The sequence below is a fragment of the Meriones unguiculatus genome, chromosome 4 (assembly GCF_030254825.1).
Source record: "Meriones unguiculatus strain TT.TT164.6M chromosome 4, Bangor_MerUng_6.1, whole genome shotgun sequence".
Taxonomy (NCBI): domain Eukaryota; kingdom Metazoa; phylum Chordata; class Mammalia; order Rodentia; family Muridae; genus Meriones; species Meriones unguiculatus.
Window position 1 is genome coordinate 95017436 of NC_083352.1, and position 14995 is coordinate 95032430.

Here is a 14995-nt window from a genome sequence, read left to right on the forward strand (position 1 = left end):
CCCCATCCTTTCCATCTCTTCTCCTACCCTGACTCTTCCCCACATCCTCTTCCAAGCAGTTTGGCTCAATACTCCACAGCCATCTTCAGTGCTGTCTTCTCCTGGTACTCCCTAGCTTTCAGCCAACCACACGCTGTACATTATTCTCCAGTTCCTCATGATCCTAGCTGCACTAGCTCGCTGTATCCCATGCCAGCATCTCTGCTGTGCACCTCTAGCTGCAGCCAGTGGTTGCTGCATGAAGTGGGTACACAGAAAAGGCTGTCTTCACTCCCTTTTCAGGAAGCCCTTCTCTCAGCTGGGAAAGGACCATCCACAGCTTGGCCTGCCATGAGGTGCTCCCATGGCTAAAATACCAAGAGGAACCATAGCACCGAATACAGCAGTAGTGATAAGTGTTTACTCTGTGGCATTTCCTGCAAAAACAGGAATTTATTAGCCGCACTTGAGAGATGTAAAACCAAAGACTAAGAGAGGCCCATTGGTTTCCCTAACATCATTAGTTAGAAGTGTCCTCACTTGCAAACGCAGTGGTACCAAAACCTACGACCTTTGACAGTCATCACAGACAAGGTCCCGGGAAACTTAGTATGTGAAGACAGCACAGAACATACCGAGGACAAAGAGATGGCTAAAGCAGAGGGGGGAGGCATGCAATAGAAATCAGCTGCAGCTCTACCCACTTAGCAACCCACTCTCACCCTAGCAACCCATCAGTATCACCTGGAGAGTACATGCGGGTAATCTCAGCTACCCATGAGGCTGAAGAAGAAGGCAGCTACATGGATGGATGGATGGATGGGTAGACAGACAGACAGACAGACAGACAGATCCAGTGTCCAGGCAACATCCAAGACAATTATAGTGAATTCTGTTGTGGATTGAGGAGAGTTACGTGCTCATATCTTTCTTTTTTTTTTTTTAAGTTCCCCTTAATGGTTCCAACATGAAGCTATTGTTGAGCAGGTTTCCTCTACATCATTACCCAAATTCTGTCATCAAGGGCATTAATTTAAAGAAAGACTGATATGCATGTTTTATGTAAAAGGGGGTTCCTGTGGGCAGAGTCTTATGACATGTGACCTTTTTGTGTCTGGCTTACTTCCCTTACCGCAGTGTGTTTGGTGTGTACCGTAGGTGAAATCAGGTGAGTGGCAGCCAGGGGTTGGAAGACAGCAGGGCAGGGGGATGACTGATGGAAGTTGGAGGATCTCCTTTTTTGGTGGTGAAATGTTGGGGAATCACATAGAAGTGATGAGTGTGTATGAAAGCGAATGTAATGAATGCAACAGAGTAAGACTGTCATAGTTCTGGGGAGAAAGTTACAGATCACGCAAATACAAGGCCAAAACAGAGTCCTTTATTGGATGGTGACTAAGAGCAGGCTCTTGCCCCCAAAGAACTCTCGACACTGGGTGCAGTGTTTTTAAAGGCAAAAGCCACAATAGCATCATTGGCATGTAAGTCAGGGGGCCTTGTGGCATGTTTTGGAACAACACGTCAGTTGTTTGGTTATATACCTGGACCGTGGTCAGGGTTAGAGAAAGTCTCCAGTGCATCGCAAAGGCGGACATGACTGCTCAGGAGATCAAGGGGCTGAAAAGCACCCAAATAGACGCATTTGTCAGGATAAGATCCAGACAAATGGCATTACCTCAGTCACTTCAGGACTCTTGAAGGGAGTTGATTTTGTTATGTGTGTCATAGGATTTCTGTTGTGCAGGGCTGGGAATCAAACCAGCTTTACATATTAGAGGCGAGCGCCACACCATTGAGCTACATCCTCAGCTCATCTGCACAATTAAAAACGTAAAAAAAATAATAATAATAATACAAAAGGCAGAGGAGGAACATCCACAACCTGTGGGTCAGGGGTTTCCTAAAAGCCCAACATCCCAGGTGGCAAAGGAGGACCCAGACTGTCCGACATCATGAAGCCTGAGACAGTTCCACCTTCCTCCCGCTGGGGAAATCCCATGGGCTGTCTGTCATTTCTGTCCTCCTTGCCCTCTGAAGCTCTGGGAAAGTACCAGGCAAGTGTCCACAGGATGAAAAAGCATCATTCATGCTGGCTAGAGGCTCTGGCTTCCATTCTGACTAAGGCGTAATGGTTTCTCCTGCCGTGTCAATAGCTATTTACCGCCCCTAAGTTTTCTTTTCTTCCTTCTCTACTTTATCCAGCATTGTTTTATTACTCTGATTGAAAGGGTTATTCAAAATAAGCTTACTGTCATTCATGCATTGTTTATGAATCATTTATATCAGAAGGAAGATGAGAGAACAACATTCATGATTTACAGTCCCTCATCTACACTTCCTAAGGAGAAGCCACCCCTAAAGGGGAACTTCTGATGGGCAGGGGAACCGAATGACCATAAGACACTCAATGCAGAGAAGACCATGATGGAAACACCCAGAAAGCAGGCCAGGTGGTATGCATTGGTAGAATGAATAGTGGTGAGATAGCTCCCTTCCAGGAGCAGGCGAAGAGTAGCCAAGAGGAGAGCTGAAGGGAGCCCTCATCATGGGGAAAGGAGACGGAAGGCTGATTTTCGGCAGGTTTTGCCTCATGAGATGAGATGTGACTGTAAGATTTTAGCAAAGCATTGATGGTTCCTTTAACTTCTCAGGTCTTGGAACAGATTCAAAGTAAACATGAGAGTTAGAAAGAGAATCTATCTTATCTCACCTCTTTTGTGGCTGTGAGAAAATACCCTGTCAAGAGCAACTAACAAGAGAAAGAGTTTGTGGGTTTGGTTGGGTTGGGTTTGGTTGGGTTGGGTTTGGTTGGGTTGGGTTGGGTTGGGTTGGATTGGGTTGGTCTGGGTTGGTCTGGTCTGCTTTGGTTTGATTTTTATTTGGGTTTGGTTTGGTTTGGTTGGGTTGGGTTGGGTTGGGTTTGGTTTGGTTTGGGTTTGGTTTGATTTTGGTTTGGTTTGGGTTTGGTTTAAAGTTCCAAAGTTTGGTTTAAAAATTCCAACCCATCATGGTGGGAAACATGGTGACAGGAACAGGAAGCTATCTGGTCACACAGCACCTACACTCAGGAAGTAGGGCGTGATCAGGAAATGGAACAGGTCTGTAAAGGTTTGAGGCCCACCTACAATGCCCCACTTTCTTCAACAAGGCTTCACCTCCTTCAACAACCTTCCCCAACAGCACCACCAGCTGGAGACCATGTGTTCAGACATGTAAGCCTGTGGGGATCTTTCACATTCAAACTTCTAACAATCAGATGACTTGTTGTTGTTTTGTTTTGTTTTTTCAAGATAGGATTTCTCTGTGTAGCCTTGGCTGTCCTGAACTCACTTTGTCGAACTCAGAGATTTACCTGCCTCTGCCTCCCCTAGCGCTGGGATTACAGGTGTGCACCACTGTGCCCAGCTCTGATAACTAACAGTGATATATTGAAAGATGAACTCCACTCCCCTATCCCTTTCAGTTGAAAGAATAAACAGGGAGCTAGAAAACAAACCAAGCAAACAAACACATCCACATCTGGAGAGTGGAGCCTGGATCAAGGCCATAAGGCTGTTGGGAAGCCAAGGGTACATCGGTGACACACCAGAAGGAATCCATCGGAAAGTGCTGACATCCTGCACGCGTGTCTCTTTCTTAAAGGACGGGGAAACCTTTAAACATTCAGTTGGCACGTGAGGACTGCATGTTCACGGGGCACAGTGCAGCATCTCAATACACACATGCAACATGGTCAGACTGGGCTCATCACCGGACCCGTCACCGCAAACACGTGTGTCTGAGCAGTGAACATTCAGAACCCTCTCCGTTCACCACACAAAAACTTAGCCACATCATTCCTCACATCTGGCTCTACCCACATTGTCTTCGGCCAACATAGTAGTTCAGGCTCAGAACCAGCAGAATGTCCTCATTAGACCTTGAAATGGTATGTGATAGAGAGAGCGGTCAGTGACCCTGGGAGATCTCACTTTTTCTATGACCTCCCCAAGACCCTGGTGCAAAGCCTGCCTGCCTTCCACCCAGAGCCCACCACTCTCCCAAGCCTGGGACTCCATCAGCTGCAGCCTTGCCCCAGGACAAAAAGGGTAAAGTTGTGGCTCCTCTTTGCAGAAACTGTAGTCTAATGAACCAGCCACCCAACCCCCACCACCTAAGGAGAGGAGAATGTTGAAGAGCCTGCGTGGAACATTCTACTTCTGTGGGTGTGGCTTTAATCCACAGCCAGAGGACACCTTTCTCTCCCCTCCGGTCCATGTCTGGGTATGCAAGACCTGGTTTATTCAAAGCTTAATAAGCTTCAGTAAGCACACTCTCACTCCTTTCATTGTCTTATCAGGTAAGGGTCTCTGAGCTGTTACAAAACCGATTATTAGAATAACTGGCTGCCCACTTCAAGAGTGTAGCATCAAATGCAAGGGTGGGGCTTGCTTTATAAATTAGCACTAAGAGACTGTCCACAGCAAGACAGGTCACAGGCAGGAGCACAGTTAGGCCTTAGAGTCAAGTCCAGAGTCTACTCACACAGCCACTGTACCTCCCTGAGCCCCCAGTTACTCCCCCTGTGTGGACAGCGCCAAGCCCCCTATGCTTACTATGGGGGCCACGTGAAATGATGAGCTGTGCAGATCACAACTCACAGGCCACGCTCGGGGGCTGACATCGACCATAATGCAGCAAAGTGATTTTGATCTCTCTGGACTTCCGTCAGCTAAACTCCTTGTGTTTTTGCATAAAAATCTTATTTTCCACAAAGGCAGCTCATATCTAAGAGCCTGCCTTCTACAAATATGGTTCCAACACAGAGGTCTCCAGAATGCAAGTGTTCTTTTATAAGTACTTTCTAACCAAGCATTTGATCTTTCCCTTTTAAAAAGCAAAAGGGATTATTTTTACCCTTCAACACCACACACACACACACACACACACACACCCTCAGGATCTAAGTGATTTCAGGCGAAAGTTTTAAGTCTGACGGAGTAGGCGAGGAAAAGGGAAAATCAAGCATGTCCCACAAGACTCTCGCCAGCAAGCCATCCTTCCCTCTCTGCTCAATGACCTCATTTCTCAGCTGCAGATTCAGCTTAAAAAGGTGGTGGGGGAGTGAATATTTGTCTTATTATTGGAGTCAAGAGGAAGCATCTAATCAAAGATTAAGGAACATGAGGGCTGGGTTAATTTCTGTATTTTCCAGGAGATACAGTTGGGCCAGGAAGAGGGAGCACTGAAATGTGTTTGCCAGTGAGATTTTGTTTTCCAGGTCTAGTGTCAAATAAGGAGTCAATGGCCATGGAAACTGGGGCACCCAGGTTCTGGGGCTGTCTTTTAATTAGCTCTCTCACCCCTGGATTGTCGTCAACCCCTCTCCCCCCCCAGAAGGTGCTTGCTCCCCACCTCACGTGTGTGCCAGCATGACCTCACAGGAAACCGGGGCAATCTATTCAGAGGAGAAATTGCTCCCAACAGAACCCTTTCAAGGGTGCCCATTCCTGAGTGGACAAAGAAGCCTGGGCAGAGCGCAGAGGCCCAGGCAGTCCTGCTCAGGGATTGCAGCTTCTGCCTGGGCTCGCAGCCTCTTCCTGCCCCTCTGACCACGAAGGCCCTGCTGCTTCCTCCCAAGAGGAGACTGCCCTCGATTCTGTTTGCCCAGCTAACCCCATTCACCCTCCAGACCTCAGTTCAGTATGAATTTCTGTTCCCGTTACTATAGCTGTGAAGTGCCTACCCTAAAACCTACTAACTCAACAAAACAAACACTGCTTTCATAGGTCTGCGGTCAGAGGGGAAGGACCGTCACTGCTCTCTCTCAGCCGCAGCTAGGGTGGCTCAAAAGAGGCAGCCCCCTCACACAGGCCCGGTGCCTCTCCCTGTAGCACTTTCTTCCCAGGTGGAAAGATTCCTCACAGGGTAGATGATCACAATATCCCAGAATGCAGGGAGGACAGACCACCCACTCTTGAATCCTGGCACGACACCACCTCTGGCAAATTCTGTTGCGTCAACCCACCATGGAGATCTAAGATCTAAGGATGGGGAAGGTGGGGGGAGTATGCCGACCCACCTCTCATTTGTTCTTTGTGGCTGTCACGCCTCTCTGGGAGGGGAGGGGATCACAGACAAGGTTAGGCTGTCAAGCTCTTCGGGTACTCTCCCTATACAAGCCTAGCCCCACCACCCACCCCTGACACCAAGCCTCAGAAGGGAACGGGGTGGCTCAGCCCCCTTCACTGCTGCTCCTGCACATAGAAGACACTCCGAAGCCGTTACTAGAAGGGAGAGGAGCGGGAGCTTATGGGGACCCTGAGTAAGGGAAGCATGCCGATGGGGCTCCTGAGTAATTAGACCTTCAGCTGAACCACTGGTGCTCAATCCTGGGCTGCATGATGCCAGCTAAACAGGCAGTGACTCCCAGAATGGCCAACGCTTATGAGGTCTCAGGAGCCAAACATTTACATGAAACGTCTAAAATTTCAAACATGACGGTTGATTAAGTTGCGCGTGCACACACACACAGTCGCCTGATTAAAACACACCTGCGGGCTGAATTCAGTTATAAGGCAAAGTGCCTATAATACAGGGATATCTGAAAGAAAACCATTTTCTTTAACTGAGATAACTTGTTCTGTGAGATCAAAGAAAAAAAAAAGCTGAAATATGGTCTCGAAAATACCTTTCCTAGAATACATTCAGAAAGCATGCTCGTCAGTCTCGGTAAAGCGCCCACCTCCGGGTGTGTCTGGGGGAGGGAGGATCAGACAGGCTAACCCAAATGCCACACAGTCCCCCTGGGAGCCCAGATGAAATGAAAGGCGGAGACAGAAAGCAAGTCCCCACGGTTTCTCTCTGTCTCTGTCTCCCTCCCCTCACCCAGCAAGCTGGCACAGTGTAGGTACCCAGTGACAAGTACCAGATACACTCTGACATAGATGAGCCTTCAAGCCGCCACTTGTGACTCACTCTGCTCCCCCTGCTCTTCCCTCAGTACCTACGAAGAGGAGAAGATAAAGAAGCTGGAGTCCATGCGCCCATTCAGCCCGGTCCACAGCTGCATCATGGCTCCCTCCTTGCCTGACTCTCACGTGTAAGCAGCTCATACCTCCCGGGCATCAGCCTCGCTGGCTCAGAAATGGGAAGGAGGCTAAAATAACAACCCCGAGAGCTAGGGCTTCGGGAGCCCTTAAGTTGCCCCTTTGTCCTCTTGAAAGGGAGCAGGAACCTGGAGTCAGCAAAACTGGTTCACGAAAGAGGAACAGAGAATGGGCACCTGAGTGGTGGTTATTTGTGGTAGTTGAAACTCCAGTGACAGATCAGCCGGGGCCTGAGTCATCCCTTCCCCCGCCAAGCCAGACACTCAAATGTCACACAGTTTGCAAAGCTTGATGACTCCTGTCTTGAGCCCTCCATGCAGAGCTTGTACAGAAACGTCTCTGATGAGGCTCAGGTGACATGGCCTGCCCAAGACCCGGAGCGCTATTTCCAGGAAAGTCTCTGTGGCCCCATGCCTGCAGGCTTGGCCTCCTCAGCTCATGGTACCCAGGGGCTAGTCATGCTTCCAAAAAGCACACCTGCTTTCTGAAACCTTGGCATCAGGTCCCTCTCGTGTCTGATCTGAGACTCACAGGTCCGTAGCTTTTCACCCGAAAAGGTTCAGGCAGAGACAGAGCTTCTAGCCTCAGCACTGCCAGCGCCTGGAAACTGAGAGTTTCTCGTTGTGAGAGGCTCTCCTGTGTCCCAGCAGATATTTAAAAGTAGCATCCCAGGGCCTCCACCCAGCAGATGTCCACAGCAACCCTCACCCCGCAAGCACAGATGTCTGCAGGCATGAACAGAGGCCTCCCCACACCCAAACGCACACAGTCCCCCCCAACCTCATGTTGAAAACCTCGGCCTTTGGATTTACCGAGCTGAGGTTCATTTTTACGTGCCCATGGTCTCTGCTGTATTAACTGCCATTCTGGACACACTGCATGCACTCAGCCCCTCAGGAGCCCTACTGTGTAGCTGTTTCCTTGTCCCTCTCTGCAGAAGAAGCAGCCGAACCTCAAAGATGTGGACCCACTTGTTCTTGGTCACAGAGTGCACACAGCACGTCACCCTCCCGGGCTTTAAGCCAGATCTGTCTGATGTCACAGCCCAAGTTCACACACACACACACACACACACACACACACACACACACACACAAAGTAGAAAGTATATACCAAGGCCTTGCCTTTCGAGAATTCATGACGTATTTTGAAAGCCAAGACTCCTGTAACACAAAGACTAACCCAGGAGTTGATCAGAGCTAGATATTAGAGATTACTGAAAGAACTCTTAATGGGTGGAAGGTCCAGGCAGCCATTGCCAGCCCCCCCACCATCATCATCATTCTCAGTCATTCATCATCATCCATCACCGTTTTCCATCACCGCTGTCATCTGCAGCACACACTGAGCACTCCCCCCCCCCTTCCCGATAGTCAAGGCTAATCCCACCTTACCTTTCAGTGACATTAGCTGGGATTCTTGGTAGAACTGTTCATCCTGAGCATTCCAACCGGCAGCCTAGGCTGGACGCCCTTAAAACATCCCTTTTAGGACAACAGGCCTTGTGATTTCTCAGCCTCTCTTGGGAGCATTCACACATCTCCCTGCCATTGCCATGGATAAGCCCTCCAGAAGCATGATATTCACATTCATGTGAAAGTGAGGAGAGATGCCTAGAAAGAAATGGATCACATTCCTCGTTCATGTGTTCCAAATAATGAGGCTTGAACGCAACGAGCCTCAAGTGGGGTGCACGGAAACAGTTTTCTCTAATGCCAAATGAGAAAGTGAACCCTGCCACACCTTGGCAGAGGCCTGTCAGCAGCAGTCCCAATTCCCTGGCTCCCAGCTCAGGTACATTAGATAGATCACCAATCCGACTGTCAGCCGACTGCGGATGTCACCATCATACAGTTACGGTTGCTCTGTGAACTGTCTACTAAATGTCTTGGCTTTGCAAATCACATGGTCTCTCCTGCAACCACTCTGTAGTGTAAATGGAAGGCGACAAAGGTGGGTTGTGTCATCTGTGTTACAATAAGTGTTTCTTTACAGAAACAAGTGTCCCAGCCACTCATTGGCTGTAATTTGCCAAGCCTCGTCCCGAACTAAAGTTGGCCACTTCCTTTCCCTGGCTAGTGAAAGGTTCTGGCCATGTTGAACAGCCGGGGCACTAATGTACTGCTAGCCTGGAGCGACTTGGAATGCTCTCTCATTGCTCTCCCAAGTCTACAGATTGCTGTCTGTTTCCGTGTGTTTCCGGTTGATGGGTAAACCGGAGGCTGGCTGGTCTTGGCAGGGCCAGGCATTGGTTTGACTGGTTGCTTAGTGACCAGGAGGACAGAAGTATCTCTCAGCATGCTGGTTCAGGCTTGCTTACACCATATCCAGGAAGAACTCCAAGAACAAGGGCCTCTACGTAAGGCTTCCTGAGACAAAGGCTCACAAGAGGCGCAGTGATCCTCCAGCATTCTTCCAAGCCAGGAGAGACTAGCACAGGTACAGGGAGTAAGGGAAAGCTTCTACCTTTTAAAAAGATGAAGTAGCAAAGTCAAAGTCCACAGTATGCAAAATAAGGAGTGAGGAGGAATTGGGATATTCTAAAGACTTATTTTTGTTATTTTTTAATTGTGAGCATATGTGTATCTGTTGAGTGTGTGTGTGCGCTCAGAAGAGGGCAGCAGATCCCCTGGAGCTGGAATAACAGAGTTGTAAGCCTGTGTGGGTGCTGGGAACTGAACCTGGGTCCTCTGGGAGAGCGTCCCGTGCTCTTAACTGCTGAGCTGTCTCTCCAGGAATTACAGCCTCTTTATAGTCAGTTGTAGTCATCATTTTTCTTTGCACTGTGACAAGATGCTTGACAAGAAGTAACATCAAGGGGCTCAGCAAGTCAGGGCACTCGCTGCTCTGTCTGATGACCTGAGTTTCCAGCCTCGAGCCCACAAGGTGGAAGGAGAAAACTGATGATGCTGGCAGTTTGTCCTCTGACCCCCCACAAGTGCAGCACGACAACGCCCTCCTCCACACATTAAATAATTATCAAAAAAGACAAAAGAAAAAGAAGCAGTGTAAGGGAAGAAGACATTATTATGGCTTGAGTTTGAGGGGTTTCAGCCCAACCTGGAGGCGAAGCATGGCAGTAGGGCCCTCGGGCAGCCTACTTGTATCTGAGCCAGTCACAAGGCAAAGCACTTAGGCCGAACCAAGACAAGCGACAGCTCATGGGGCCTGCTCCCAAAGTCTTTGAGGTGGTCATCACACCCCAGAGGGGCAATCTCCCCAAACAGCACCGGCAGCTGGGGACCAAGGCAGACCCTGAACCTCAGGGACACTTCACATTCTAGCCGGAGCCTTAGTCTACCAAAAGTCATGAGGGCAGGCGCTGCCCACGGAGTGTCCGCCACTGTAGATCAGAGCCTACCGAGTCCCTCAACCCCAGGGCAGTTGATTCCAAAGCCAATCGATAACCCTGAATCGCCTGTGTGGGGATCAATCCCATCGCGTCAGGGGAGACTCAGATGGAGGGGGGTGGCCTGGAGGACTGAGACACAGCTTCCCGGCATCTCTCTGCAAGGACAGGATTGTCCCTAGCAGCCTTTTCTAAGTGCCTGCTCAGAGAAAGCATATCCTGATCTGCCACCGGCTGGGCAGCGCTGGACACACAGCCTGGCAGCAGGCGCGAGGACCCATTCCCCGCAGGGATGTTCCAAACCACTGGGTTCCCACAGAGCTGCTCAGGTGTATGACCGCTGATGGTCACCGAGGTTCTGAACCTGGGCGCTGCAGCAGTGAGCTCTGTAGAACCCAGTGTGTACATCTGACCTCCTGTGCCCTGCATTCAGGCAGAGAAGTGTTTTCTCTTCAAATCTGGGATACTGTCCTGTGACCTAAGAGAAAAGGCAGATTTCTATCAAGCAGGCTTCCAGGCTTTGTTTTTGATTCCTTCCCAGTTTGTTCTCTGCAGATTAGGTGAGTGAGTGTCGAGTCTGAGACTTCTTACAAGCAAGAACAAGCGATCTATACCCATCAGATGAAACCTTTTCCTGATGGGAAAGCAAGGTTCCACCCTGCAGCAAGAGACCAACAGCCTATTTTACCTCAGGAACCAGGGGGCTGGACTTGGATTCCATCTCTGCTGCTTGGTGGCCTTTTGACCCTAGATGTGTCTCATTGTCCTCTACGCCTCAGTCTCTTTCATCTGCAAAACAGGGATGCTAACGGTACCCACCTCCCAGATTCATAAGGATGAGAGTAATCCAATTAAAGCAGTGCTCTTGGGGGTGCAGTCTTGTCACTATACAAGTGGCCCCAAACATGAGATGGCACCCCAAGCTGCCCATTGTGGAAAATGTGAGATCCACAGCAACTGATCCCCACCATGTCCCATCCGGTAATCATGTGATGCTGAGCGCACCTGTGTGCATGCAGTGTGCTAGCCAAGACTGTGGGCTTGCAGGTCCTTGAGAGCAGGGACAGTAAATAATCAAGTGGCTGTGATAAAGCAGGCACCTGGGGCATAGAGACAAAGAGACCTGTTGTATGGATATCCTTGGACAGAGCCTAACCTAGACCTAGAGGGACCAAGGAGGAATGCGACCCAATGACTGAAAGAAAATGGGGTTTATTGTCTCACAGTTCCGGGGTCTGATGGAATTGGTTCCTCCCTGTTTCTTCAGAGGGTGTTCTCTGGGTTGTAGCCATGGGGAGTCTCTATGTGTCTACATTTCCTTTTTCCACTAAGAACATCAGTAAGACTGGATTAGAGCCGTCCAAAATGGCTTCATCTTAAATGCTTCTTCAAAGGCCGTATCCCCAAATGGACTCAGACGTGGATGTATTTGGATTCAAGTTCTATCATAAGAATTTCCAGCTCCACATTTAAGCCCATGATAGGTGGTTTAGGGGCTTAGGGAGTTTGGAGATGTAAAGGAAGGGTGGAGAGGGTTAGCTTTGACCTGTTTGGGGCGCTTTCAGAAATCACTAGAATGGGGGTGAGAGAAATAAAAGAGGGGTGGATTTGAGAGCTGCTGGGTGGAAGGACAAGGGAAGGAGAAGAAAAAGGAAGAGAAGAAGGAAGGATAACAGAGGAAGAAGTGAAAGAAAAAAAAAGAAAGCTAAGGGGGAGAAGAAAGGGAAGGAAGAGTAAGAAGAAAGGAGGGAATGAATGAATCCTGTCCACATGTCCCACGTCTCCAGCACCACCCGTGAACAAGCAGACTCCATCTCCATCACTGCCCCATTTGGTTTATCCCCACCCCACACTTCCAGAGCCGAGACCTATACAACTTTTAGTGCTACAGTGAGGGAGGATCAAGGTGCTTGTGGCTCAGTAACAGGCATGTGACAGGCTGAGTTCATTGTCTAGATACTGAAGGCAGAGCCAGCAATCCATACTGTCTCCTGCAGCAGGGCCCAAGACAGTGGTAAAGGAGGAAAGAGTCGCACTTAGAAGGAAAACTCTTTTTTCTTTATCCACACAGGTGTGTGTAGAAGACACGGGAAGTGGAGAGAAGGGGTCTGGCTGTCCTCAGTACAATACACCCCGCTCCCGGCAAGAGAGGCTGAGGGTAGGGAGCTGCAGGACAGCTCTGTTCCATGCTGGGTGAATACACAGAGGGTCCTCAGGGGACACCCTGGGACAGCTCCACACAGTGGAGAGATCTTCCTGGAAACTGAGAAACCCTCCCTGCTCCTGGGAGAACTGGGCCTGGGAACCCCAGGGAGCAGTGGACTGGGCACTGCGGGGGGGGGGGGGGGGGGGGGGTTTCAGGAAAGCTTGGTAATGGAAGCCTCTTTTCCATTAGTGAAGGATGAGACATCCTGGGGGAGGGGCCAGCTTCCAGGATTGCACCTAGTTTCCAAGAAAGCCACAGGCAGCGGGTTAACCCTTCCCTGACCTCACTCACTAGCAGAGTGGCCAGCACACGCTGGCTCCATCAGCACCTAGTCACAGCTCAGCTCTAGGTGACTCCCCAGTTCAAACCCTTATCAGTGCTGGCTGTGCGACCCCAGGTAACTAACTGCACCTCTCGGAGCCTCAGGTCTCTTGCCAGATATAGCACTCTATCACGTTGTCGTGGGCATTAAATCAAACATTGAGACGCCATCTCACAACGGAGTTGCGTGATCTTGACCAACGCCGGTCCTGCCTCTCTGGGCCTCAGTTTCCCCTTGCCTGAAGCCCCACCAGGTTGTTGGAAACCTTAAGTAATGTGGAGAAAGTGCACTTGCCAGTGTCTGGTTCACTGTAGTTAGCCTGAGGCCTCCGGACCATCAGAAGCGTCAGTCAGACACGCTGTTAAGCTGTATGTTTTGCTTCATTTCCAGATAATGCGCTTGATGTTTTTTGGGTTTTTGTTGGTGTTCAATAGCCAGCTACATTTCGATCCGGTTAATGCCGTCTCCCATTTCCAGGCTTTCTTATACCTTCAGGCTATTAACTGCATTTCTTTTTATCAGATAAGTTATCAGACATCAGTGGAATGTTAATTGCATTCAATTCTCCTTGTATTTGCCTGAGTCAAGACTTCCAGCTAGGGAAGACTGGACCCACTGCACACACATCCAGGAAAACCAGAATAGGCTGCTCATGCTTCCACCTTGGCACTGCCACCTACCAGCTCAGCGACATGACTGTGTGGGCTCCCCTCAGCCCCCTCACCCCCAGTGTCCTCATTTGCACTAATGCAATGTGTGAAAAACACTTACCCATGTGCCAGCACCTGCTGAAGCCAGGGCAGCTGCAGTCTCTGATTGCTGTTCCCTCTGTCTCTGCAGGGATCCCCTCTTCCGCCAGCTGTGCGCCCTCCACTGGCTTCTGGAGGCCCTGACTATCGACCACACCCACCATGCCATGAGGCCCCTGATTGCCTGTTGGAACCCCAAGTAAGCCCCGCAGCCCTGCACCCGCCTGTACCCTGCCTGGGCAGTAAGAGGCAGGACCCTTATCCTTCACCCCCTGTGGTGCTTGATGGGTGGTTTGCTTTGGAGTTGCTATGCTCTGTGGGTACAAACCCAGGTGAGCTGGAGCCAGCTCCTACACTCCCCCCAAGACTCCACCTTAAGCACTTCTTTACAAGCGTCTCTGCCTGGTGCCATGTCACAACACACTGGTAGTCTAAAATGGAGCACAGTGGGAGCATTTACACCACAGAAATGGGCACGCTATACCAGCATGCTATGGACCCACAACCTGATTTCTCTCTAGGCATCCTCATGATCTCGTTGTGTCTCCTCAGCATTGTTTCTGGTTGCTCCTTTACCTCTGACACCTTCCCCTTCCCCTTTGCTATTCCCTTTTTCTTTGCTCTTGCTTTTATCCTTTTAGACCAAGGGAAATTTGCTTGCTTGCTTGCTTGCTTGCTTGCTTGCTTGCTTGCTTGCTTGGGTTGGTTCATTGGTTCACTGGTGAGTGAGTTGGCTAGTTGGGTTGGCTCATTGGTTGGTGGGTGGGTAAATTGGTTAGTTGGACTGGTTCATGAGTAAGTTGGTGGGTAAGTTAGTTGGTTGGGTTGGTTTATTGGTTGGTTGGTGGGCTGGTTATTGTTTGGGTCAGTGTTTGGATGACTGGTTTGATTTTGTTCTATTGGGTTTTTAAATATATATTGAAGGTTATTTCTCCACTTAGACCTAAGGTACTTGTTCCGGGCTCTGGAGAAGCTGGGTACAAGCCAGATGGAAACTCCAGAGAATGTTGACTTGTTGACTAAGGCATAAAAATGTAAGCCATGTCACCTGCAGAGGATGACTCATGCAAGAGCTTTGAGGTCATTGTTTCAGGGGCTTTAGAGATAGTTTTCAGCTTATACAGGAACCATTTGGGAGGCACAGTTGTTTGTCAGAGTGAAACAGCATCAACAGAAAGGGGGTAAAGAACCCTGACTTGAGGAGTTGGATTTGCACCATGAAGACTCGGGCTGATATAAATAGAACCAGCTTCCAGCCTCCCACGTTAGCAGTCCTCACCTATACACCCAGTGTCCTGACCC

At 49.6% G+C, this 14995-nt stretch overlaps 1 protein-coding gene and 1 long non-coding RNA gene across 2 annotated transcripts in view; one reads left to right on the forward strand and one right to left on the reverse strand.

The window, feature by feature from the left end:
- Window positions 1-7103, reverse strand: part of LOC132653704 (uncharacterized) — a 45124-nt gene extending 38021 nt beyond the window's left edge. The window contains exon 1 of the long non-coding RNA XR_009591504.1: window positions 6969-7103. This is a non-coding gene — a long non-coding RNA (uncharacterized LOC132653704). The remainder of the gene's footprint in view (window positions 1-6968) is intronic.
- Ccdc60 (coiled-coil domain containing 60) overlaps window positions 1-14995 on the forward strand; it is a 155245-nt gene that overhangs the window by 102947 nt on the left and 37303 nt on the right. The window contains exons 4-5 of the mRNA XM_060382538.1: window positions 6962-7060; window positions 13785-13892. Of these exons, the coding sequence (XP_060238521.1) occupies window positions 6962-7060; window positions 13785-13892 (207 nt within the window). The remainder of the gene's footprint in view (window positions 1-6961; window positions 7061-13784; window positions 13893-14995) is intronic.